Here is a 25,000-nt window from a genome sequence, read left to right on the forward strand (position 1 = left end):
GAATAAAATCGTCTGGAGGTATCGAGAATTACATGAAAGTGGCCATCGTTGTGGAAGGGTTAAGGGAGTCGTTCTTGCTGGTGCGACGTCACGAGGGATGTAATAGGAGAGGTGGACTTACACGACCTTGCTGCTTCTCTCTCTCTCTCTCTCTCTCTCTCTCTCTCTCTCCATCTATATTAGTCTTCTTTGTTTACTTTGTTTACCTTTTTATATACCAGTGTCTATCTTTCTTCCTTTTCCTCTTCCTGTGCCCCGCCCCTGCTCCCCAGTACGTTCCAGGATAGAGGTACGGGTATTTCTCCCCACCCTCACCCCACCCCACCCCACTCAGATTTCTCCCCACTCCCACCCCACTCACATCCGGTTTAAGGACACTCTCTGGTACCGCACACTGACCACCCAAAGTTTACGAGTTCCCAGAGGTGGCTTGATAATGTGAAAGAAGTGTTTATATTGACTTACTGAAGGTTTACTGAGCAGAATATCCCGTTCAGCTTGGTTTTACACACACACGCACACACACTCTCTCTCTCTCTCTCTCTCTCTCTCTCTCTCCAATTCCCGCAGTTCACACACACAGTTACTCGGTTTAAAGAGAGAATTTTCGGACTGGAGGCGTTCGATTTAGCCTTCATTTTCACCACTAGAGGTTTGCCGTGAGCTGAATTAAACTGTTGAGAGAGAGAGAGAGAGGGGGGGGAGGGAGAGAATGTTATATGTGGGTGTTTGTGTGGGTGTGATAGAGAGAGAGAGAGAGAGAGAGAGAGAGAGAGAGAGAGAGAGATGGAGAGAGAATTTTATTTGTGTGTGTGTGTGTGTGTGTGTGTGTGTGAGAGAGATTTTTATAATGTGTGTGTGTGTGTTTGTGTGAGAGAGAGAGGGAGAAGCTAGCCTATGTACGGTATGTGTTTTTTGTGTATGTGCGTGTGAGGGAATGATTGATAGGAATCGTGGTTGTGTCCGGTATAGGCTGGTTTGTGTCCACTCCTACAATAGGCTTATAAAGTATTCAGGACAGCATCTGATGGGGGGAGGGGGGGAGAGGCGATTATGATGATGATGATGATGTGGAGGAGAGAATGAAATAAAGAGCTGTAGACGTAAGAAAGGAGGATAGATGTACGAAGAATGGGAAAGGCGGTGGAGAAGGAAGAGGATCAGGAAGATAGACGGAGGGAGGGAGGGAGGTAAGGAAGGAAAGAGGGCTGTGGAAGAACAAAAAGGGAGGATGGATGCAGGAAGAATTGGAAAGATGGTGAAGGAGGAGGAGAAGAAGGGAAAAGGAGGACTGAGGAATGAATAATAGTAGACAGGAAAACAGAAAGGAATAGAAGAGTGCATCATTTAAGGGAGAATGGAGGTGGGGAGAATGGGGAGGAGGTGAGAGAATAGAGAGAGGGAGGGGGGTAGATAGATAGTTGTGATAAGTCAGCTGGTGGAAGTGTGAGTTAGTTAACTGTACATGAGGGCCGCTGTCCTCTCTCTCTCTCTCTCTCTCTCTCTCTCTCTCTCTCTCTCTCTCTCTCTCTCTCACACACACACACACACACACACACACACACACACACACACACACACACACACACACACACACACACTTTAATTACTTTACCCAAACAAATCTGGTTGCAAGGCTGTTAAAGTACCGTATACTAGATCGCACTGTGTGATGCTAATTTATAAACAGGTAATAATGAGCGTCCATAGTTACGACTTGATTTCTTAGATTTCTTTCGCTACCTTTTTAAAATAATTCATTCAGCATATTTTGTATCTAAGGTTGTGAAGAGATAAGGAAGCATCTCCATGTACAGTGCTCTTGCCCCTAAGTAAATTATCCTTCCCCCACACCCCTCCCACACAGTTCCTTCACCCCTGCTACGACCTCCTCATCTTGGATCTTCATCCCTCTCATCTTCCCTCCATTATCCTCTCATTTTTCTTTCTCCCTTTTGCTCTTCTTCCCTCTCATCTTCTATCCTTTATCCTCTCATTTTTCCTTCCTCCCCGTTGCTCTTTTTCTCTCTCATCTTCTCTCCACTTTACTCCCACATTCCTCCCTCTTCCTTTCCCATAATTCTTCCTCCTTCGGTTTCCCTTCCCATTCCCATCTTCTTCCCTTCCATCCTTATTTTTGTTTCCATCTTATTTCCCTGTTTTATTTTTTTTAAATAATATTTTCTCATCCATATGCGTCTCGTATTTTCCCTCACGTTTTCCGTCCATGTCCTTTAACCTTCCTCTGATCATTCTACTTCCTCGTTTCCGCCTACCATTTTCTTCCTCTTTTTTCATCATACACTCTTGTTTCAATTTCCTCTTTTCTTTCATTCATTCCTTATCTTCTTCTTTCCTCTTCCTTTTTCGTATCTTTTTTTTCCGTCTTCCGCCTCAGATTCCTTCCCTTCTTGCAATTCCTCCTCTTCTGTTTCCTCTTCCTTTTCCATTCCTTCTCTTTCTCCCTGCTGTTTCATTTCTTCTTCCCTTTTCTCCTCCTCAAATTCCTTTCCTTCCTGAAATCTCCCTCTTTAGTTTCGTCTTTTTCTTCATTCGTTTTCTTCCTTCCCCTTCCTTTTTCATCTAGTCTTTCCTTTCAGCTTCCTTCTCAGATTCCTTTCTTTCTTGCAGTCCCTCCCCCTCTTTCATTTTTCCTCCTTCCTTTTCTTCCTTCCTCATCCTTTTTTCACTTAGACTTTCCTTTCAGCTTCCTTCTCAGCTTCTGCTTCTTTCCATCTCGTTATTCCTTCTCCTCCACTTCCCTTTTTTCTCTTCTTCATTCCTTTTCATCCTTCCTTTTCCGTTTTCGCCTAGTCTTTCCTTTCATCATCCTTCTCAGCTTCCCTCCTTCTCGTAATCCCTCCTCCTCCATTTCCTCTTTTTTTCTTCATCATTCCTTTTCTTCCTTCCCCCTCTTTTTTAAGCTAGGTCTTCCTGTCATCTTCCATCTCAGGTTCCCTCCTTCTCGTAATCGTTCCTCCTCCATCCCCTCTTCCGTTTCCTCGTGCGTGAGTCAGCCAGGGAAGCAGTGTGTTGGTAATATACGAGAACGGGTGACAAATAACTGGGTTCCGGGAGTTTTGTTTACGTAATGACAGGAAATGTCGGCCCGGGACAAAACTCGGCTCCACTGAATTCTCGTGTGTCCCTTTTTTTTTTTTTTTGAGGGGGGGGGAGTACCATTTTAGTGACAATGGAGAATACGAAACACCTCATCCTTACCGATTTTTTCTGCAAATGACACCTTAGTATCCTGGAGTATATTGTAGTGTAATATATCCCTAGGAAATCGCCAAGGAGGTAAATATCATTCTCCCCTGCCACCGAGAATACGACAATTGTTTACATGTCGGCAGGGAAGGTCGGCCTGGGGGAAGATTCGGCTCCTTCTCCAGAATTTTAAGTTTTCCTATTTTTTTTCTTCCTTCTTTTTTCCTCCTCCCTCCTTTTTCTTCCTCATCCTCTTCCATTACTTCTCAGCATCATTTTACTTAACTCTCTTGGGTTGTCATATCGTGCGTCCCGTATGAATAGTAATATGTTAAGCACGTGTAATTGACGTGTAAGTGCGGATTAGAAACATGCGCCGGCTTTTCTCCCGTGTAGGCAGGAAGAGCAATTTAGAATCGCGTGGGCCAAGGTGTTCGTGCGGGTGAATTGCTGTGTGTCGAGTTGTTGCACACGAGGGTCCAAATTCATGAACGATCTTAGACATTTTCAGCGTCTTTAAATGTCATGCCACTAAGAGAAGTAGCGTGGTCATCCTCCCTTTAATGTACTAAACTCCGCTACCTTAAGTTCCGTTCTCTAACCTCAAAAGGGGAAATGTCGGAGCAATATTATTTTATTTATTTGTTTATTAAGTTTTGTTGCATTTGCCACTTTAATATTCACTGCAGTTTGGTTGTGAAGTGTCTGGTCGCCTTATGAACGAAGATAAAAGTATAAACATGGAATTTTATACGTAAATTAAGAAGAGGGAAAGGTCATGCACGCGATCCCAGAGCCTTAACATATCAGCTGTTGTGTTAAGGAACCAGTAGACTGTGTTCACTGAATATGATGCTCGAGACAAAGAGCTATCATTATGGCGCCATTTTGTGTGTGTGTGTGTGTGTGTGTGATTCATCGTGAACACTGATTTCTTTTTCTTTCACTTTCTTCGTAAATATCAAATAACTTCTGCTTTCTCACGTCACATTTTACAAAGACGAAATCCACGGAAATCCTAAATGTTTCATGTGTATAATTGTTTTTTGAACGAATTAGTATTTTCATGGTACATATTTTTCCCTCAGTAATTACTATAAAAATTAAATAAATATAAAAATCCTCTACGCAGTCACTAATTCTCGTCTCTCTCTCTCTCTCTCTCTCTCTCTCTCTCTCTCTCTCTCTCAACATGTCACACATCAACATTTTCGATATATTTTGCATATTAGGCGGGATGATCAGGAATTTTCGTCCTTTTGCACCATATTTCACGTAGTTCAGTGAAAGAAAGAGTCTCTACGTCTTTTCCACAGCACTTCTTCGTGACTTGCACCATACTCTAGTGTTAGCCTGTTGTCACATTTCAAAAATATTCGTCTTTTTACAACTTATTTCACCTGGTTTAGTGGCAGAAAAATACAATACTAGGGTTCTGCATCCTTCCCATTGCACTTCTTCGTGACTGGCACCATAATCTAGTGTTAATCTATTGTCACAGGTCAGATTTCAGGATGGAGAGAGAGCAATTTCAGGCCACGTTAGCGTAAAAAAAATAATAAGACCTTCAGAACCCTTGACATTGAGGTAAAGACTATCATACTACAGCTGTACATCCTTCCCGTAACACTTCTTCGTGACTAGCACCAAACTGTAGTGTTAACCTGTTGTCCGGGTTCAGATTTCAGGCTGGAGAGATGGCAATTTTAGGCCAAGTTAGCGTAAAGAAGGAGAAGAAAAAAAAAGGCCTTCATAACTCCTGACATTGAGGTAAAACTCTGATACTACAGCTTTACATCCTTCCCATAGCACTTCTTCGTGACTAGCACCGTATTCTAATATTAACCTATTGTCCTCAGATTTCAGGATGGAGAGATGGCAATTGCAGGCCAAGTTAACGTTAAAAAAAGGGGAAATATAAGAAAAAATAAACCTCCATAACGCTTGACATTGAGGTAAATACACCGATGCCAGCTTTCCCATAGTTTACAAAGACCCGGAACACTGCCACGCGGAACTATGATCTATTGTGTGTGTGTGTGTGTGTGTGTTTTACATTTTCCTGCGTTTTTTCTCATAGTTACGTGTTTTTCTCTGTATTTCTTTTCTGCTTGACTTCCGTGAATGTCGGATCTAGTTCATTTCTTTATTTTTTATTTTCACCTTGTCACCCTTTTCTTACTTGCATTTTTTAGACTGATGGTTTTTCTTCTCTCTCTCTCTCTCTCTCTCTCTCTCTCTCTCTCTCTCTCTCTCTCTCTCTCTCTCTCTCACTCTCTCACTCTATTTACTTGCCGCCTCAGTTGTCGGAATCTATCGCAGTTTTCCATTTTTCTCTCTCTGTTTTTGAGATTCATTCTAAAAAGAATGAAAGAAATGCTAAAAGTACAATATTTTCTTCCAATTTTCTTCTCGTTTTGTCAGGATCCACATTGTACTTTTTTCTCACTGCCTCTTTTTTTTCTTTTTTTCTTCAGGTGTCGGGATGGTAAGAAGGAAGTGAAGGAACCCGACGAGGAGGAAGACAGTGCCGAAAACCCTTGCAGGAAGAGAGAAGAAAAAAAAGGCGTCAGAGCGTCTTGTTTTAGTTCTCCCCTGCCTGTCTGTGCGTCTCATATATACCTTTCTTTTCTTGACGTTACCAAGCCGTGTTCTGTGCCTAAAGAACGACGTCTGGTTAATTAAAGACGACGCACAGTAGACACAAGTTGATAAAAACGACGCATGAGCAGATGACGATGGATGAAAGCAACGTAACTGAGCGACGTCTTGTGTGAGTAATTAAGAACTAAGCCCGTCTCACTGATCTACCTTGCGTCTTTCAACACAGGTAAAAACTACTAATTACTGATAACAAAAAAGACGCATTGTTAAAGAAAATGATGTGACTAAACTGCGTCTTGTGATAAAGATGACGTTTGTGGATTAGAAGAAAAACTCTCTTGTGGAAAAAATAACTCGTAACCCCCTGAACGTCAACCCCCTAACTTCGAACCCCAACCTCCATAGTGACCCTTGACGCCAACCCCAAACCTCAGACTCCAAGATCAAACTCCAGCTCAAACCTCCAGCCCCTCACTCATCCTCACAGCGCTAACTCCAGACTCCAGCCTTCAAATCTACTCCCACCTCCAACCTCCACTTCAAAATCCTCATTCCCACTCCTCAAGCCCTAACCTACGGACTTCAGAATCGAACGTGCGCAGTTTCAGGATGGCCCGCACCTCGCTTAGCCTGGCCACGGTGTTTTCGTCGGCCCAGTGTGTGCTGTCGGTGGTGGGGTCGGTAGGGGTGATCCTGCTCTTCGCCGGCATCCCCCAGCTCATCTACTCCCCCGTGGTGTCCGTCGCCAACCTCATGACCTTCCTGGTGGGGGCGCTGCTCATCACCACCATGGTCGCAGGCAACTCATTCCTCAACTACAAGTATCGGAGCTTCGAGCGGCAGGCTAGAGAAAGAAGGGTGAGTAATGAAGTCCAGGAGCTATTGTTATTTCTGTACTGTTCTTGATAAATAGATAAACCAATGCCTATTTACAGCGTTTCCAGCTTTTGTCAGACTTTTCATCTTTGCATTGCTTTACTGATTTTTGCTTTGTTCGTTAAGCCATTTCTTTTTTCCTGGGTGCCCAGTTTCCCCCTAGGTAAATATAATCAGCTCTCAGTCTCTTACACTGTGTGACCTGCAGTTGGGCTTCTTCAGCTGAATTGATCGTGGTGTTGGTTCTCATTTGTTTCGACTTTCTTGTGGGGTCTAATTTTGCAGGCCTTCAGCCGTTGTATCCTTTCATTTGCATTAAAAGTAGAAAAAAGAAAGGAAAAATGATTACCTCCATTTATGTCGAGCATTAGCGTAAGAAACCCGAAAGGCATGAGTCACTAAATGCAGCTAAAGACTGTTTCTTTATCTTACTCCAGCCTTCCATATCATTCCTTTTCCTCCTCCACTGTATTTTCTCCTCCTCCTCCTCCTCCTCCTCCGGGAACATCCTTTACCTCTTCCTGGTGCTCCTGCTCCGTGGCACAACGGTATCAGAACCGGTGCGCACAGTTCACCGAGTTTGTCATCATTTAGCGCCTCCCAGGTTCACGCGTGTGTAATTAGTCTTAGTCATCCCTTCTCTTCCTCCTTGTGTTGTCTCCTTTCTGACTCCTTCATTATTTTTGTCCTTTACTTCCCTATTTTTGTCCTTCCTCATTCTGTTTTCGTCTGTTTTATTTTGCTACTTGTATTAGTTTGCCTTAATTTTGTTTTCCATCCTTCATCTCATACATTTCTTCCTCTTCATTCTCCATTTTCTTCCCTCATCTTTTTCCTCTTCCCCCACTTCTCCCTTTTCTCTTATTCCACATTTTTCTTCCTTTCCTCTTCCCTTTCTGTCCTCCTACTTCTTCGTCTTCATCTTCCTTTTGTCTTACCTTATTTCTCTTCCTCATCATCTTTCTCTCTTCTTTCTATCTCTTCTCCTTCCTCTTAAGCCTCAGTCCTCGGGGTGTCTCAGTGGCGAATGTATTTCTCTCTCCTTAGCTAGATTAGAATAGATAAGTTGCCCCTTAAGGTAATGGGTATACTCTCTCTCTCTCTCTCTCTCTCTCTCAGTAAAATAAGTTAAGTGTTGTTAGCTGGAACATGATACTAGAGTTGTCTCGTTCATGAGTAGGGTACATTGACTCACTGTCTCTTTAACTCTTCTGCTTCCCCCCAAATCTCACAATTTCTTTAACTCACTCACTCTCTCTTCCACAAATTCGTTCTCCCGTTAACTCAGCTCACGAAATTGCTTTCTCACTCACTCACTTCCACAAACTGGGAAGTGGAAGTTAATGATATAAGCACCTTCTCTCTCTCTCTCTCTCTCTCTCTCTCTCTCTCTCTCTCTCTCTCTCTCTCTCTCTCTCTCTCTCTCTCACCTCGTTCCGCCAGTGGGAAATGTGAGCAGTGGAAAGATGCAATGAAGGAAAAAGAAAGAGAAGGGAAAATGAATTGGGAAGTGGAGAAGGAAGAAGAAATGGGGAGAGAGAGAGAGAATTATCCACTAAAATAACAGAACAATAGAACACCAAACCGTAAATAACAAAGAAAGACAAAGGAAAGTGAAGGACTTTAATGTAAAAAAATAAAAAGAAAAAAGAAAAAAAAAACTCAGAGCCAACAAAAGGTAGTAAAACAGTAAAGCGATACCGGTTCTGTCTTAGCCCGGCAACAGGAGGTGGGGTAATCTGTTCCACCCACTCTGTCTCTCCTGTGGGCGTTGTGATGACTGGGTGGTGGGCGTCAGGTGGTGTAGGGAGGGTGTGGTGGGCGTGATGTGGTGTGGGGAGGAGGTGGTGGGCGTGATGTGGTGTGGGGAGGGTGTGGTGGGCGTGATGTGGTGTGGGGAGGGTGTGGTGGGCGTGATGTGGTGTGGGGAGAGTGTGGTGGGCGTGAGGTGGTGTGGGGAGGGTGTAGTGGGCGTGAGATGGTGTAGGGAGGGTGTGGTGGGCGTGAGATGGTGTAGGGAGGGTGTGGTGGACGTGAGGTGGTGTAGGGAGGAGGTGGTGGGCGTGATGTGGGGGATGGTGTGGTGGTGTTATGAGTATGTAGTATGGTGTTTGAGTGAGGTTTTGGTGATGTTATGAAGGTGTGGGGAGGTTTGATGTTGAGTGTTGTGGTGTTGTGTGGGAGTGTGGCGTTAATAAGAGATTGTGGTGGTACTTTGAAAGTGTGACGGTGTTATGATGGGTGTGTGAGGTTGTGATGAGGAGTGTGGTGGCGTGGTGAGTAGTGTTGTACCGTGGTGTGGTGGTCATGGATGTTTCATAGGGTGTGTGAGAGGATGTGCGGGTGTTGATGTGTGGTTGTGTATTTGGGAATGGGAGATGTGAAGGTGTACTGGAAGGGGTGTTGTGGTTTTAGAGGGGTGTATTTTGTATTCTTTAAATTTTCCCCCGTCGTAATGGTGTGTTGGGTGTGTGTGGTGGTGTGGTGAAGGTTTGTGGTGAAACAGAAGGTGTATGCCAATGGGTGTAGCCTATAGGGGTTAGGAAATTTGGGTGTGGACTAGCTTAAGAATGGGAAGGCAAGTAGTCCTTCTTATATGAGGTTGTATTTGGCGTTCTTGGTGTATATTAAGTTTGTAGGACCAAAAATTGCATCTTTAAAGTTACATTGCTATCAGGTAAACGTCACGTCTTTTTTACAGTTTTTTTCTTTCTAGCCCCAGACGATTTAATTCATCTTTCGTACCTTCCGCGTTAGTGAAAACCGTATATAGCTTCTCCAGTTATGAAAATCTCTCGTGTACATGCTGAATAAAATCGTCTTAAGATAGCAAAAATGAAATAAAGAAAAATACGCCATCGAATGCAAAGGGTTGAATTATTGTGTTAGTTTCTCGACAGTTTACGTGTGTGAAAGAGAGAGAGAGAGAGAGAGAGAGAGAGAGAGACTATTTGGACCATATCTCTGACTTGTAATGAGAACTGCCTGTGAAGATGATGTTATGAAAATATTTGGTGATAGTATTGAGTGAAGGAGCTTGTGATGTGATGATGGACGGAAATGATGGGTGTGATGAAAGACAAGGGACGTGAAAGTGTGGGCGTGGGTGCGTGGTGGGTGTGTGGGTGTGGGTATGGTTATGGAATTGAGCTACGGGCGTGTGAAAGTGAGTGGTAATGGTTGTGAGACTATGATAAGGGTGGGAAAGCGTGAGATGAGGGTGTGTGAAGGGTGTGTTTGTGTGTCTGTGTGAGTGTAGTTACGGATGTGTAAAGATAGATGATAACGTCTTCACACATATACATTATACACACACACACACACATACACACAACACACACACACCTAACTTTAGCATATCCGGAGGCGTGTGGTTGCGCAAAGAAAGCAAATAACTACACAATCACAGTCCATTTGTGGTCGTCCCCTCGTGGTCGTTGGGGCAGGTGTCGTGTTGGAGGGGTCGTGGCGGGTCGTGTAGAGGTGCCGTGGTCGTGGGGAAGGTCGTGGGAGAGGGCTGGGTTGGGTAAGGTACAAAGTTAGGTCAGCATGGGTTGGGCTGTCTCCATTTACATAAGTTACCCTCCCCCTCTATTATGACCTTTCACTTCACCTCACATGTCTGATTTGTAACTCTCTCTCTCTCTCTCTCTCTCTCTCTCTCTCTCTCTCTCTCTCTCTCTCTCTCTCTCTCTCTCTCTCTCTCTTATTCAAGCGTGTGTGTTTTTTTAAGCATTTAAAGCACCATATATAGCTTTTATTTACCTTTTTCGTGTATGTGTGTGTGAGAGAGAGAGGTGGGGAGCGTATTTCACTTCCTGTTTATACCAAGTCCTGTCAGTCGCCAGGGCAATAATCAGCCTAAGCGTATCCTGTTGTTATGAAAATTCTCGCCGATGTTATGTCATGTTATCAAGCGTCAAGAAGAATATTGGTGTCAGCAAATTTATGGATATACAATAGAAGACAAGTTTACAAGAGTTCACGTCATATTTCGGTTTTGCTTCTCACTTCCTCTGCTGGCCAATAGTCCACCTCTGCCTCTCACTTCACTCTGCTAGCTCATATTCCAAAGCTACTATTTCACTTCTAGGTGGTAGATGGGGGCCTTCACCATCCACTCACTCGATGTGGTGCTACCTTCCTCTTCTGTCTTTCCTCTTCCGTCTGTCTACGGATGACTCTGCAATGAGTGAGAAGTCAAATGATTTCATGTACACCAAAAATACATTTACTACCCTAGGTGGTAACCATATAACCAAACTATGGCGCTTGGTGGTTTAGTGGGTGTGCTCCAGCCGGATTGAGCTTATGTAGGTTTATATCCAAAGGGTGGTTGGGGTTTATTGGTCACGTAATGCCACTCAGGGATGAGTGAGGCTGGTCATTCTTATCTTAAATGTCAGGACCAACTTGCCTAGCCCCGGGTTCCTACGCTCCGCATGGGACAACACAGGATTAGGTGATGTATGTACTATTTCACTTCTCACTTCCTTTTGCTGGCTAATATTCCTAAGCTGATACTTCACTTCTGCTTCTCACCTTCTTCTGGTTGTGAATATTCCTAAATATTTAACTTCTGGTTCTTTCTCCTATCTGCTGGCTGATGTTCCTAAGGTGTGAGGCTTGGGATGTTTCTTGGCACACTGCTGTTTGATATGATGCGTCAGGTTAGGTTTGATCTGTTAGGTATTATTTTGTTACGTAGGTAATATCCGAATCTTCCTCAGATGTTATTTCGTTGGGCATATTCTTTCTTTCCAATTGGGCCAAATTAAAGTGAAAACATTGTCACTTAAATTCTGTCCAAAGAGCAGGGGAATGTAGAGATTAATTATTTGTTTTCATTCATCAGCCTTTTAACCTTCGGCGTAATAACAAGACGCCAGGGAAATAGCCTAATGTGGACGTATAAGTCTTTATGTAACAGTTTATTTATGTCTTTAGGGCCGCATGTAACTCAAGTAGCCTGTATGGTAGCTACATTACTTTTCATTCAACAGTCCTTTTACTAATATTCCTTCATTCATTACTTAATTTCTTTCCTTCGCCTGCTTGTATTTATTTTCTTATTTACGTAACCCTTCCCTTCAGTCTTTGAGGGACGACAACACTAATCTTTCTTCACTCAACAGTCATTTCTATTTCATTACCGTACTATTAATCTCTTTCTTCCTTTCCATCTCTACGCAATCCTCACCCTTGTATCCTTGAGGGGCGGCAACACGTAACTCTTTAAAATATACCTCAGCGTTTGTTTACGTCAAGGTGTCTCCACAGTCGCAACCTCGCCTTACCTACGCAACGCAACCCGTAATTACAAAACGCCCTCCATTAGGCAACACAGCGCCGCGTTAAGGGACGACGCTACGGACCAGTTTCCCTATCTAAGTACATGCTTACTTCACCCCAATTACCCTAATGCAACTTCCTGGGGCTTTATTTTATTTTATTTTATTTTATTTTTTTACAGAAGATGAAACAGGAAGGAAAAACAAATTAAGTAAAAAAAAAATCAGATTACATGTGTCCTCCGCTCATAAAAAAAAATTTAATAGTTGGACATGAACTTCTGTAGATTGAGGCGTACCGTACGAAGAAACTAATCCGATTAAGCGACGTACAAACAGATAGACAGACAAGTACCTTCCCAAAGTCTGACGAATACACTGCTGAAAAATCGAACTCATCTGAAACAGACATTAGTAGAGATAGGGCTTTTCATTGTATTTCGCCAGTTGTAAATTTTCTACTGACGGAACTGGGAAAAATGGTCATATCATTGTACTTTTCTTGTTTATTTTTATTTGGCTCAGGGAAGACTTTTGGAACTACAGGGGTTAAATACAGCCTTCATTAACCCGTCAGTACGAGAGAGCTTTCCTAAATGAAGAATAAGCTATACTCTTTACTCTAACTTGGCCGAAAATTGCCATCGATCCGTCGTGAGTGCTGAGTTGTAACAATAGATTAACACTAGAATTTGGTGCTAGTCATGAAGAAGTGCTATGGAAAGGATGTAGGTCCCTGGCACTGTCCTTTTCTTTATTGAGGTACGGTACCTGTAATAAGCTGCCGGACGGAAATCTGGGCCAAGTTAAGGTAAAAGAACTATAGAAGGAAGAATTAACTGGAAAGAACGTCAGCCGGCTCCGAGGGGCGAGTATCCTATCAAAAATACATGCTTTCGTCACCCCTATTACCCTCTAACTACTTCCTGGGGCCATGCAGTTAAAGCAGAAGGGAGTTTAATGAGCTTGTCTTTGTTCTGGTTCTTGCATGCTTGTTGCCACGATTGCACGGTACGGGGAGGGGTGGTTGCATGCAGGCTGAGTAACGCTACGTACTGTGGCCATCTGTTGCTTGTTATTGCTTATGTTGCAGAGTGAAAGTGTTGATATGCAAGGCGGTGGTGGATGGTTGGTTGGTGAGAGAGAGAGAGAGAGAGAGATTAAGTACGGTAACTAAGAAAATGTGAAGGGCACTTTAAGAGAGGGGGAGGGGAAATTAAGTAACAAATAAAAGGTGAAGGGCATTTTTTAAGAGAGAGAGAGAGTCGTTGAAATGACTGTTTTATGTGTGAGAGAGAGGGGGGGTGGATTTGTGTTTGTGTTTATATTACGGATAGGCCTGTGAGTGTATAGATGGGTGGGTGCGTGTGTTCAGTGTTTGTGTGTGTGTGTGTGTGTGTGTGTGTGTGTGTGTGTGTGTGTGTATGTGAAGATAATGATGCAGGGACCATTAAAGATATTGATGGTGTGAGGAAATGATGAATAGAGTACTTTTAGTAACGAGAAGGAAGGACGATAATAGTAGGCAGATGATTAGGCAATATTCGTTAGGGTGAAAATAAGAGAGAGAGAGAGAGAGAGAGAGAGAGAGAGAGAGAGAGAGAGAGAGAGAGAGAGAGAGATGAAACAGCCGCCTCTTCAACTTGACTTCATTCATTATTCATGTTGATGCTGGGGGAATGTATAATGAATAGATGGGTTGATAATTACTGGTTAGTGAATGATATATGGCTGGAGTTGTATTGTAAGGTTTAATCTTGTATGCAAATTGATGAATGGAATTTATGGTGTAGGGAAGCAAGGTTTTGTGATGATGATGATGATGATGATGGTGATAGTGGTGGTGATGAGGATAAGGATTTTTTATGAGTGTTAGATAGTATTGATAATAGCTGATATAAAGATTGATGAGTTTTTGTTAATTAAACGATTCCAGTAGACAGATGGATAGATTGATAGATATACATAGATAGATGAAAGATATACAGTACTAGATGATGGGAGATAATAGACTGATGGTGATAATTGATTAAAAAGACATTTATAAACATTGATCGACAGATGGCCAAAATAGACATAAGATGACTAATAAGGTAACCAAGAGAGTGAGAGTGGAGGCTGAGTAACAGGTAGATAGATAGCCAGCTGGTCAGATATATAGACAGATGACTAACTAACTAGGCAACTGTAGAGAGTGAGAGTAACCATCTGCTTAGGCTAGACCAATGTGGGTTATGGCTGCCTACAACTCTACCCTCTACCTGTTACACCTCTTCACCACGAGGACACTTTTACCTTAAATATTTGCCTCCAAGTACTTTTCTCTCCTGAATAAAATCATGTATTGTACTGTTAGCTTGAGAGTTGAATCGGTATTTAAGGAGTCACATTGATAGCTATTAAAGACTTATGCCTCTTTCTTTGCCTTTTTTTACGTTAATTTTATCTCTTAGAATTTCAACATGGATATAAGTCGGCATAAATAACAGAAATGGATGTTAATTTGTCACATTTTCACTCCAGCTGGTTAAGAAGAGGTGCTAAAAAAAAAAATAAGGCCAAGAGAACAGGCTCAGTGGCTTGTTTTATTGATTTACGACAGCTCAGTATAATAATGTTTCTCTCTCTCTCTCTCTCTCTCTCTCTCTCTCTCTCTCTCTCTCTCTCCATGCCTAGTGGTATTTACACGGAGTCAAAAAATCGACTAGTAACATCAAGTGCCATTACCTTGAACTGGATTACATAAGTACGTCCTTCAATAAGCAGATAGAAAATGATCAGTCATGTGTGTGTGTGTGTGTGTGTGTGTGTGTGTGTGTGTGTGTGTGTGTGTGTGTGTGTAATGACTATGGGTGTAACAATGAGAGGTTTCTTGTGTATTATTTACAAAGGAGGCTTCAGGCTTCATTAACCATGTGAGAGGCCTTCCCACGGTCCTTCCTCCCCCCCCCCCTCCCTCTCCATCTTCCCCTTCCCCTACCTTCCCTTCCATTATCCTCTTCCCCCTCCCCCTCTATCTTCTTCCCCTACCTCCCCCTCCATCTTCCTCTTTCCCCCTCCCTCTCCATTTTCCCCTTCCTCTTCCCCTACCTGTCTCCCCTCCCTCCCCTTCCCTTTCCTTCTCATTCCTTTCCATCCCATCGCTTCCTCCATTCCTTCATCACCCTTTCCTTCCTAAACCCCTCTCTCTCCTTCCTGCCCCCTCCCCATCCTTCCTTCACCCTCCCTCGCCATCCTATCCTTCTTCCTCCCTACGACTCTCCCTCATCTTCCTTCTCCCTTCGTCCTCATCCCATTCTTCTCCCCTTTTCTCTGTCTCCTTCCCCAACTACCCTCCTACCCTCATCTTAACCCTCCCCCATCTCCCCGTTTTTATCCCCCTCTTTCTCCCAACCTCCCATCCTCCTTCCTCTCCCTTCCCTTTCCATTTTATTCTCCCTTTTCCTCCCTCCTTCCTGAATTCCTCTCCCTCCCTTCCCCACACTCTTCGTCTCCCCAACACCTTTCATCGCCCCTTCTCCCCTCTCCCACTCCCCCTCCTTATTCTCTGCATCATCTCCCCCTGTCACTTCTCACTTATTCCTTACCCCCCAGAGAGAGAGAGAGAGAGAGAGGAAGGTGGGGGGGGGGGATGTTGACAGCTGCCCAGGGGTTCTTTTTGCGGTTCGTGGCTATCCGTTAGGCGGGTTCTTGCGGGTGGTTCAGTCTGTTCCTCAAGCTTGGTTCACGTTCTGATATTTTTTGGTTCTTGTTCACGTTCATGTTCTGGCTTTTTTGTTGACGTTCATGTTCTGGCCCTTTTTTCCCTCCCTCTGTCTGTCTGTCTGTCTCTGTCTCTGTCTCTCTCTCTCTTTCTCTCTCTCTCTCTCTCTCTCTCTCTCTCTCTCTCTCTCTCTCACACACACACACACACACACACACACACAGTCACCACTTTTCTTTCCTCCACACGGGCGAATAATGTCCCTAAACACTCATCTATACGAGATTTAAGAAAGCACGGAGTCGGCTCACCACACCCAGCCTCTGTGAAGTTAATTTCTTAAGAGAAGTACTGTGATTTTTGCAAACAAGAGAGAGAGAGAGAGAGAGAGAGAGAGAGAGAGAGAGCATGAATAGTAAGAGGAAAGACGCTTGGAAAATTGTAAGACTGGATGACTGCAAGATGTGATTGTGTAAGTTTAGGCGTTTGACTGGGAGTGTATATTTTATGAGAAGCCTGTGTGTGTGTGTGTGTGTGTGTGTGTGTGTGTGTGTGTGTGTGTGTGTGTGTGTGTGTGTGTGTTTGTGTGTGTGTGTGTGTTTGTGTGTGTGTGTCGCTCGATGTCACAAGGAGACCAAGGTTAGTGACGTCACCTCTTCCTTCCCTCCCTCCTCCCTCTCCCCTCTTTCCTTCCCTCCCCCTCCCAGCTTTCTCTCTCCTTCCCTCCCTCACTACAATCCCTCTTCTCCCACCTCCACCCACATGGAAAAGCAATCTTGACTCGCAAATACTGACACATACTTTCACACTCAACTCGCACAATCGCACTCACTTTCGCACTCAACTCGCACAATCGCACTCACTTTCGCACTCATCTCGCACAATCGCACTCACTTTCGCACTCATCTCGCACAATCGCACTCACTTTCGCACTCAACTCGCGCAATCGCAACAACTCGTACACTCACTTTCGCACTCAACACGCACAATCGCACTCACCCGTACACTCACTTTCGCACTCACTCGTACACTCAATTTCGCACTCAACTCGCACAATCGCACTCACTTGTACACTCACTGTCGCACTCAACTCGCACATTCACACTCACTCGTACACTCACTTTCGATCACACTCGCACACACAGTCAGTTTCGCCCTCATACATATTTACTCACACACACTGCCTCGTACACTCAGTCTCACATTAATATTAGCTTATTTTTACACTGACTCACACACACACTTTTCTGGTCAGTCACACACACACACACACACACACACACACACACACACACACACACACACACACACACACACAGAAAGAGAGAAACATGGAAGGGTGGTGTTCTGGGGTGAATAAAGGGATTAAAGGTCAGAAAGGAAGTCTGGTCTCTGACTCCCAAAGGATGAGGTTTCTCTCTCTCTCTCTCTCTCTCTCTCTCTCTCTCTCTCTCTCTCTCTCTCTCGCCCACTAGCACTCCCATAGATATTTCAGTCCTTCCTCTCCCCCCCCCCACACACACAATCAGTTCGGAGAGAGAGAGAGAGAGAGAGAGAGGAGTTAAGGGGTGAAGAGAAAGGTCATGCAGGAAACGTGGCATCTTACTCTACTGTATATGTGGAGGAGATGTTGAAGGGTCATTGGGTGCTCTCTCTCTCTCTCTCTCTCTCTCTCTCTCTCACACACACACACACACACACACACACACACACACACACACACACACACACCGCTCGCTGGTGCAGTGGTAACGTTCTCGCTTGCCAACTGGTGGACGGGAGTTCGCGCCTCGCTCAGGTTGCGAAAAGTTTCACTGACGAAGTGGGTGGTTACTGTCCCCCTGGAGCAAGGGGACGGGTGTGTGCGTGTGTGAAGGTCACAGCCTTGCCCTTAGATCGGACTATATGAGCTCTCAGCTCCCTTCCGGGAGGGTAAAAGCTGACGATCACGACCATCAAAGTGATCCTGACCGACCCGGTGAATTACACACACACACACACACACACACACACACAGAAGTGGAAGGGTGGAGCTCTGGGGTGAACAAAGGTCAGAAAGGAAGTCTGGTCTCTGACTCCCAAAGGATGAGGTTATTCTCTCTCTCTTTCTCTCTCTCTCTCTCTCTCTCTCTCTCTCTCTCTCCCTCTCTCTCTCTCTCTCTTTCTTCCACTAGCACTCCCATAGATATTTCAGTCCTTCCTCCCCCCCCCCACACACACAATCAGTTCGGAGGGAGAGAGAGAGAGAGAGAGAGAGGTTAAGGGGTGAAGAGAAAGGTCATGCAGGAAACGTGGCATCTTACTCTTTATGTGGAGGAGATGTTGAAGGGTCACTGGGTGCTCTCTCTCTCTCTCTCTCTCTCTCTCTCTCTCTCTCACACACACACACACACACACACACACACACACACACACACACACACACACACACACACACACACACACACACACACACACACACACACACACACGAGCCAAGTCAACAAGTAACAGTAATCAGGGAAAACGGTAAATTTTCCCGGATTTTCCCTAACCTTACCAAAAAAATAAAAATAAAAATAAAATAATGACCCAAGCAGAGTAGGAAAGTATTGAGAAGACGGGGAGAGACAGGAAATTAGGAAAAGACAATTTTATTTTTTACCTCTGGACTTTGGTGGCGATATTTTTTTATATATGCTGTATTTTAATTTTGTTTAATTTTAGACATTTATTTTCACCTAGGGAAGGATACGTAATGGTGAAGGTGTTAATTAAGGTTGTATTTTTCCTTCTAGATCGAGATGTGTCCTAAATTCAGTAAAATTATCTGGAAATTCGATAACTGAAATGGAAACTTGTCTGATCTAATGGCTGACGCTGTTTACATTTCACCTGTTGACGATTTAATTAAACTTATAACATTGAAATACTATTCAAATCTATGCTCCTCTTTATTTATTTATTTTATTGCTGCCTCCAGACGATTTTTATTCAGCTGAAGGAGAATTTTTGCACTGAAGGGATTAGATACAGGTTATATTTTCGACAGGAGGCAGCAAGCATAAAGTGAGAATCATGACCGTATTAGGCCACATGGGAGCCTTCGTAACACCTCTTCCTTACCGATTTGTTTTGCATATTACATCTTGAAATTTCCTTGTATGGTATTTCTATCTCGACATAGTTTGCATCAGTCTTAGATGATATTCAGATGTAAGAGTTAATCGCTAAGGAAAAGGTGTTACGTAATATCCAAAGCCCCTTAGATCCTACCGCCTCAGTGACCGTCTTCCACCCAGTTCATTTCGCCCCGGTACAGATTTTCCTTGTGTGTGATTCAATGCTCGTAGACACTCGCTCCTTCATGCACGCGGTCACGTTGTCGGGGCTGGTTTGTTTTGAGAGAGAGAGAGAGTTAGCTTTCATGAGTACACAGCCCTTACAGATAATACGGTTATTTTTAGATGGTCTTACATTAATAAAAAAAATATATATATATGAGGAGGGAGAGAGAGGTTGAATAATAGACAGGCAGATAGAAAGCATTGGGATGTTTATTTCTACCTGTCTGTCTATATCTTTATCTATATCTGCATCTATACACGAGAGAGAGAGAGAGAGAGAGAGAGAGAGAGAGAGAGAGAGAGAGAGTTCAGACAGACAGGAGAACATTTTGAATAGACAGTATGATAGCCAAATATATACAGACAGACGAATGTGTTCAAGATAGCCCCGTCACCTGTAACTCTATCACCCTGCTATCACCTACACTACCTCCCCTTATCACCGCTATCACCACTTCCTTCTGGACATATCGCGTCGGAAACTTTATCGGCATGACTGGTTCTCTCTCTCTCTCTCTCTCTCTCTCTCTCTCTCTCTCTCTCTCTCTCTCTCTCTCTCGGTTCTTTCTCATTCTCCCTCTACTGTCTGTTTGTCTGTCTGTTCCACCTATCTGTATCTTATTTTTTCCCCATTTCTAACGTAATGCATTTAGACTATATATTTGTATGATTCCTATTTATTCTTTTTTATTCTATTAGTTTATTTTTATTACAGAAGGTCTTTTGTATGTTTAGTAAATTAATGGAGTAGTATCGAAAACATAACATAAAATAGGCCTGTCATAGAGTCATAAGTTGGATTTATCAGGTTATATACGCGTTATATTTTCCACTGATAAGACGTGATTTCACACTGCGATATCAGAATTGCCGGATCTAACCTCTTCAGCGCGAGTGATTTGTCCGAAAAGTGAATAAACTGCCCTGAGATGAATAAACTGCTCCAAGATGAATTATTTTCCTAAGATTAATAATTTCCTTAAGATGAAAACCTGCCCCAAGATGAATAATTTTAAGATGAATAATTTCCCTAAGATAAACTACCCTGAAATGAATAAACTAACTGAAGATGAATAAACTCGTCTGTGGGTAGTAAGAATAAATGAAGCGGTGTAACAGGGACGTAGGATTGTAATATTACCTTGTTCTGCCACTGAACTACGTGAAATAAGATGTAAAGGAACGAAATTTGGATCAAGGTAAAGTGAAAGATCTGTAGGCCTATGTAACCCAACTCCCCCCCTTTCTCCCTCCCCCTTCCCCTCTCCCCAGCTCCCTGCCCCTCCTCCTCAACCTCCTACCCCCTGCCCAGCCTCCTCCCCCCCTCCCCAACCCCCTTCTCCTCGTAGTTTACCTGTGTGGAAATCTTATCTCTTGTTTAGTATATCCGTCAAGAACTGGCCCCACCTGTTTTATGGTTCTCTCTCTCTCTCTCTCTCTCTTTTATTTATCAGTCCATATGTCTATCTATGTGTGTCTCTCTGTCTATCGGTATCTCTCTTCCCCTCTTCACTCCCCTCTGAGCCTCGATAGCTACTAATATTGGAACACTTAGAAAGGAATATAAGGTCTGTGTGGTATGCATATCTCAGCAGCTGTCTATATCTCTGCATATTTATCCATTCATCTATCTGTTAATTAATATCTGTCTATATCTGTCAGTCCCCCCTGCATCAGTATCCAGTGACTCCAGTTTCTCATTACATGTCAAACTTTACGAGTGGAATTACCTCCATAACCCCCACGGTGCCATAAACAGCCTAACCTTGATGCTTATTGAGTCACCCACGTGATTGAGGTGCTGGCGGGGGTAGAGCAGGGGTGGTGAGGTGAGGGTGGATGGTGATGGTGAGATGGGATTTAGAGATGTGAGGGAGGGTGTGGTGAGATGAAGGTGGATGGTGATGTTGAGATGGGATTTAGAGATGTGAGGGAGGGTGTGGTGAGGTAAGGGGTGGATGGTGAGGGTGAGTTGGGATTTAGAGATGTGAGGGAGGGTGTGGTGAGGTGAGGGTGGATGGTGATGTGGGATAAGTGTTTAAAGGTGGGGAGGGTGTGTTGACGTGAGGGGTAAATGGCGATGTAGGAGTGTGATAGTGAAGGTGAGATGAATGTTTAGAGTCAAGGAGGTGAGAGTGAGGTGGGGTTGTTATAAACAAAGGGCAGATGTAAGTGGTGTGGTGATCTGAAGGTGACGGGGGAATGGGATGTCTAGGTGTGGTGTATGTGGAGGGGGTTAAGTAACAGCCAGGTGAGGGGAGTGTAGGGGTGTAATAAGGAGGGGGAGAAAAGATTATAAGGAGAGATGGAGGGGAGGGGAGAGGGGAGGTAACGAGAACGGAAGTGAAGTACTGTCAAGAGAGAGTTAATGGTTCTTTCTAGGAAGTAGTGGGAAGGTTGAGGAGAATCAGGCTTTCAGATTTTGTGAGAGTGAGTGAATTTAGGAAGCGGTGAGAAGGTTGAAAGGTGAGACAAGTGGAGAGTTATGAAGAGAGCGAGATTAGGAAGCGATCAGAGAGATAAGAGAAGGTGAGACATATGAGGTGAGAGTGACACAGTGAGGTAATGGATAGGCTTTAGAGGGCATAGAGAAATGAGGCAAGGTTGAGATGAAGAGGTGAAGAAAGTAATTTAAAGGAAGTAAAGAAATGGGAAACAGTGTGAGGAGAGGAAGTGAAGACCGAACTAAAAGGGGGTGAAGCAAACTAAGTGACATGAAGAGAGAGTGAATATAGGAAGGGATGAAAAGGGGGCGAACAGTGAGGCAGGTGAAGAGGAATTGAGTCAAGAAGGTGAAGAACGGCTTGAAAGGACGGAAAGGATATGAAAAGGGTGAGTCCAGAAAGTGAAGATACAAGGTGAGCTGGTTGAAAGAAACTAGGAAAGTATAATTGGGAGGTAAAGCAAATGAAGGAAAGTGAAGATAAAGTTGAGGGTAAGGTGAGGCAGGTGTGAACAGAAAGAATTATAAACGTGAAGTGTTAAAGAGCGAATGAAAATAGGAAATGATAAGAAGTTGAGAAGTGAGGATGACTCGGGGAAGTGAGGTGAAAGTAGGAAGGAGTGATGGGAAAGTAGGATATGCCGGTTGCCCAGTACAGGGATATTGGGACTCCCGCGGGGCCTTTAGGATATGACGTAGGATCCGGCAGGAAAAAGTACGTATCACTCGGAAATATTTGTGTGTATTGGCTGTAGTTCGTTTGACCCCTTTTACCGTACCCTTAGTGGCATGGGAGGCCTCGTAACACCTTTTCCTTAGTGATTTGTTTTCCTTATTACAGTATAATACCTTATCTGTTATTTATACCTTTCTAATATCGACACAATTTTTCTCAGTGACATACAGAAGATAGTGAGAAGTAACAGGCAAAATAAATCACAGAAGAGGAAGTACTAGGAAATCTCCAAAGCCACTGATAATAGCTACAACCCTCTGAATCAGGTTTGTGTGTGTGTGTGTGTGAAGCATGTTCTTGCCACCTCCAGACAATTTCATTCAATTTGGGAAAGGGTTATCGTAATGAAGAAGGTATGGAGGTTATAATTGACCTCCCAAAGAGAGAGAGAGTCGTCAGGGAACACCAAGAGTAAAGCAAATGACGTCCACGGGCTGAAGGGGTTAAAGCTTAATACTGTACTTGTACTGTACATGGAAGTCCCTTTCACTCAGAAATGACGCACGGACCGGCATGACAAGTACGTATCGGGAATATTTGCCTCTCTCTCTCTCTCTCTCTCTCTCTCTCTCTTATACAATGTATATATATATATATATATATATATATATATATATATATATATATATGTATATATATATATATATATATATATATATACTGTATATATATATATATATATATATATATATATATATATATATATATATATATGGTAACGGTTTCCCTCTATCGCAGTTTTTTCAGCAATATTTTTAGGATAAATTCCGTCAACATATTTTTAGATTGTGGTTTCCTGTGTGTTGATGTGTTTATCTACGGTGTGCTGCTGGTGAGGGATGCCTTCACGTGGTGGCACTAATGTAACTGGGCGGTTGAGCTGCTTGGTTAGACAGACATCCTTCAGTTCCCTCCCTATCCCCGAAAGGAGGATGGTGGAATGCAGTCCACCGGTTTCACATTTCAGTTGACCCTAGGGCTGGAACTACTATTGCTACCACTACTACTACTTCTGGCACTACCACTACAGTAATACCATCTATCTACTGTATTTATTTGTCTATCTATCTCTTCTGTCTGGTATGAATTTTGTTGTACAGTATATTTATGTGCGTGCCGGTTCGTCGATCCGCAATATTTTCCGCGTAATGTGTATTTTGGGTTGTAACTTCCGGCACCTACCTTTTATGTCCCTGTTTATTTATGTATATTTACTGTTTTACTTCCCCCATCACCTCTGCATAACGATACATTGTTCTAGCCTTTAAATTTGAACATGTTTGAAGTCGATCGTGTTTAATAATTACCGTAAGTTATTTATTTATTTATCATCATCATTATCTTATTTATTTATTTATGTATTTTAGTTGTGTTGTCTTTTGCGTGTCATAATAAGCTGCTCTTGATCTTTGACATCAGTTTCCTAGCATGGACCAACAGGCTTAGTGCAGTTATCCTCTCTTATGCTCTTTAAGATGAACGCCTTCACGTGGTGGCACAGATATGACCCTGCGGTGGAGCTGCCTGGTTGTAGAAAACGCCCCAGCAGCTACACACACACACACACACACACACACACACACACACACACACACACACACACACACACACAGTTATGGTATATTAGATGGGTTAGTGATTGTTTGGAGTTAATTGTGTGTCACATTACACTGTTCACCACTCATTGTCCTTCACTACGTAATTGTCATGTGGGTGAAGGATTGTGTGTGTGTGTGTGTGTGTGTGTGTGTGTGTGTGTGTGTGTGTGTGTGTGTGTGGTAAGTGCACATGGCCAGGCATTTCAAAGTTTACATGATTGCCTTGAGGTGTGCATATATTCGTACATAGTGACTTCAGTTCATCGTGGCCTTTGTAATGGCCACGTGTGATATAGGAACACGCACACGTACATACACAAAAACTGATATATCTGCAAATACATACACAAATGCACACACATATACTTCAGATGCGCGTATAATGTAAATATATATTGATACCGTATATGCACAGTACATAATATCGTACACACACACACACACACACACACACACACACACACACACACACACACACACACAAAGAAGTGGGGGGGGAGGTGTTGGGGCCTGGTCAACATGTGGTGTAGGCAAGGACGAGGTGGGTGTGTGGTGGTGCTGCTCACGTTCTTTGTCATTACACCCCCTCTGGCGTCACCTCATCACCACTCACCACAACACCGACATCATCACCTTCAAGCATTTGAACCTTACATCATCTCTTGTCATCACACTCACCACAATACCGTACATTAGAACTATCACCAGTCATTATAACTTATCATCACATTATCACCATCACAACCCGATCTCGTCACCACTACACTCACCACAATACTGAGATTCCGTCCTCTCATTGTTTTGTTATTATCTTTTTGCCCAGTAATGACAGCTTCTCATCATCAGTTTTCATCATCACCTTTGTCATCACCGGAGCTCATATCATCACCACCAGTCATTACTAACATTATCACTTACCTGTCATCACATTAATCACCACTTCCACGCAGTCATCACCCACCGACACTTCCACTACGATCACCACCACCACCATCATCACCACCACCACCAGGGTATTGTCATCTTGTCATCACCTTTCAATATCACGCTTTCTTGGTAAACACTTAGAATGCATTACCACTCCTGATTAGTAGCTCTCTCTCTCTCTCTCTCTCTCTCTCTCTCTCACACACTATCTATCTCTATCTCTTAATGTATGGTAAATGACAAAGCAGAAAGATAATCCCGGTCTGAGGTAACGGAGGCGTACGAT

General features: G+C 43.5%; 1 protein-coding gene across 1 annotated transcript in view; it reads left to right on the forward strand.

Moving 5' to 3' along the window:
- Positions 1 to 6,270: 6,270 nt before the first annotated feature.
- LOC145393405 (uncharacterized) overlaps positions 6,271 to 25,000 on the forward strand; it is a 26,657-nt gene continuing 7,927 nt past the window's right edge. Inside the window, exon 1 of the mRNA XM_080267500.1 lies at positions 6,271 to 6,672. Coding sequence (XP_080123626.1) covers positions 6,424 to 6,672 — 249 coding nt within the window. The 5' untranslated portion in view covers positions 6,271 to 6,423. The remainder of the gene's footprint in view (positions 6,673 to 25,000) is intronic.

The sequence above is a fragment of the Coenobita brevimanus genome, chromosome 24 (assembly GCF_032717465.1).
Source record: "Coenobita brevimanus isolate Jiangsu-jjx chromosome 24, ASM3271746v2, whole genome shotgun sequence".
NCBI classification, from domain to species: Eukaryota; Metazoa; Arthropoda; class Malacostraca; order Decapoda; family Coenobitidae; genus Coenobita; species Coenobita brevimanus.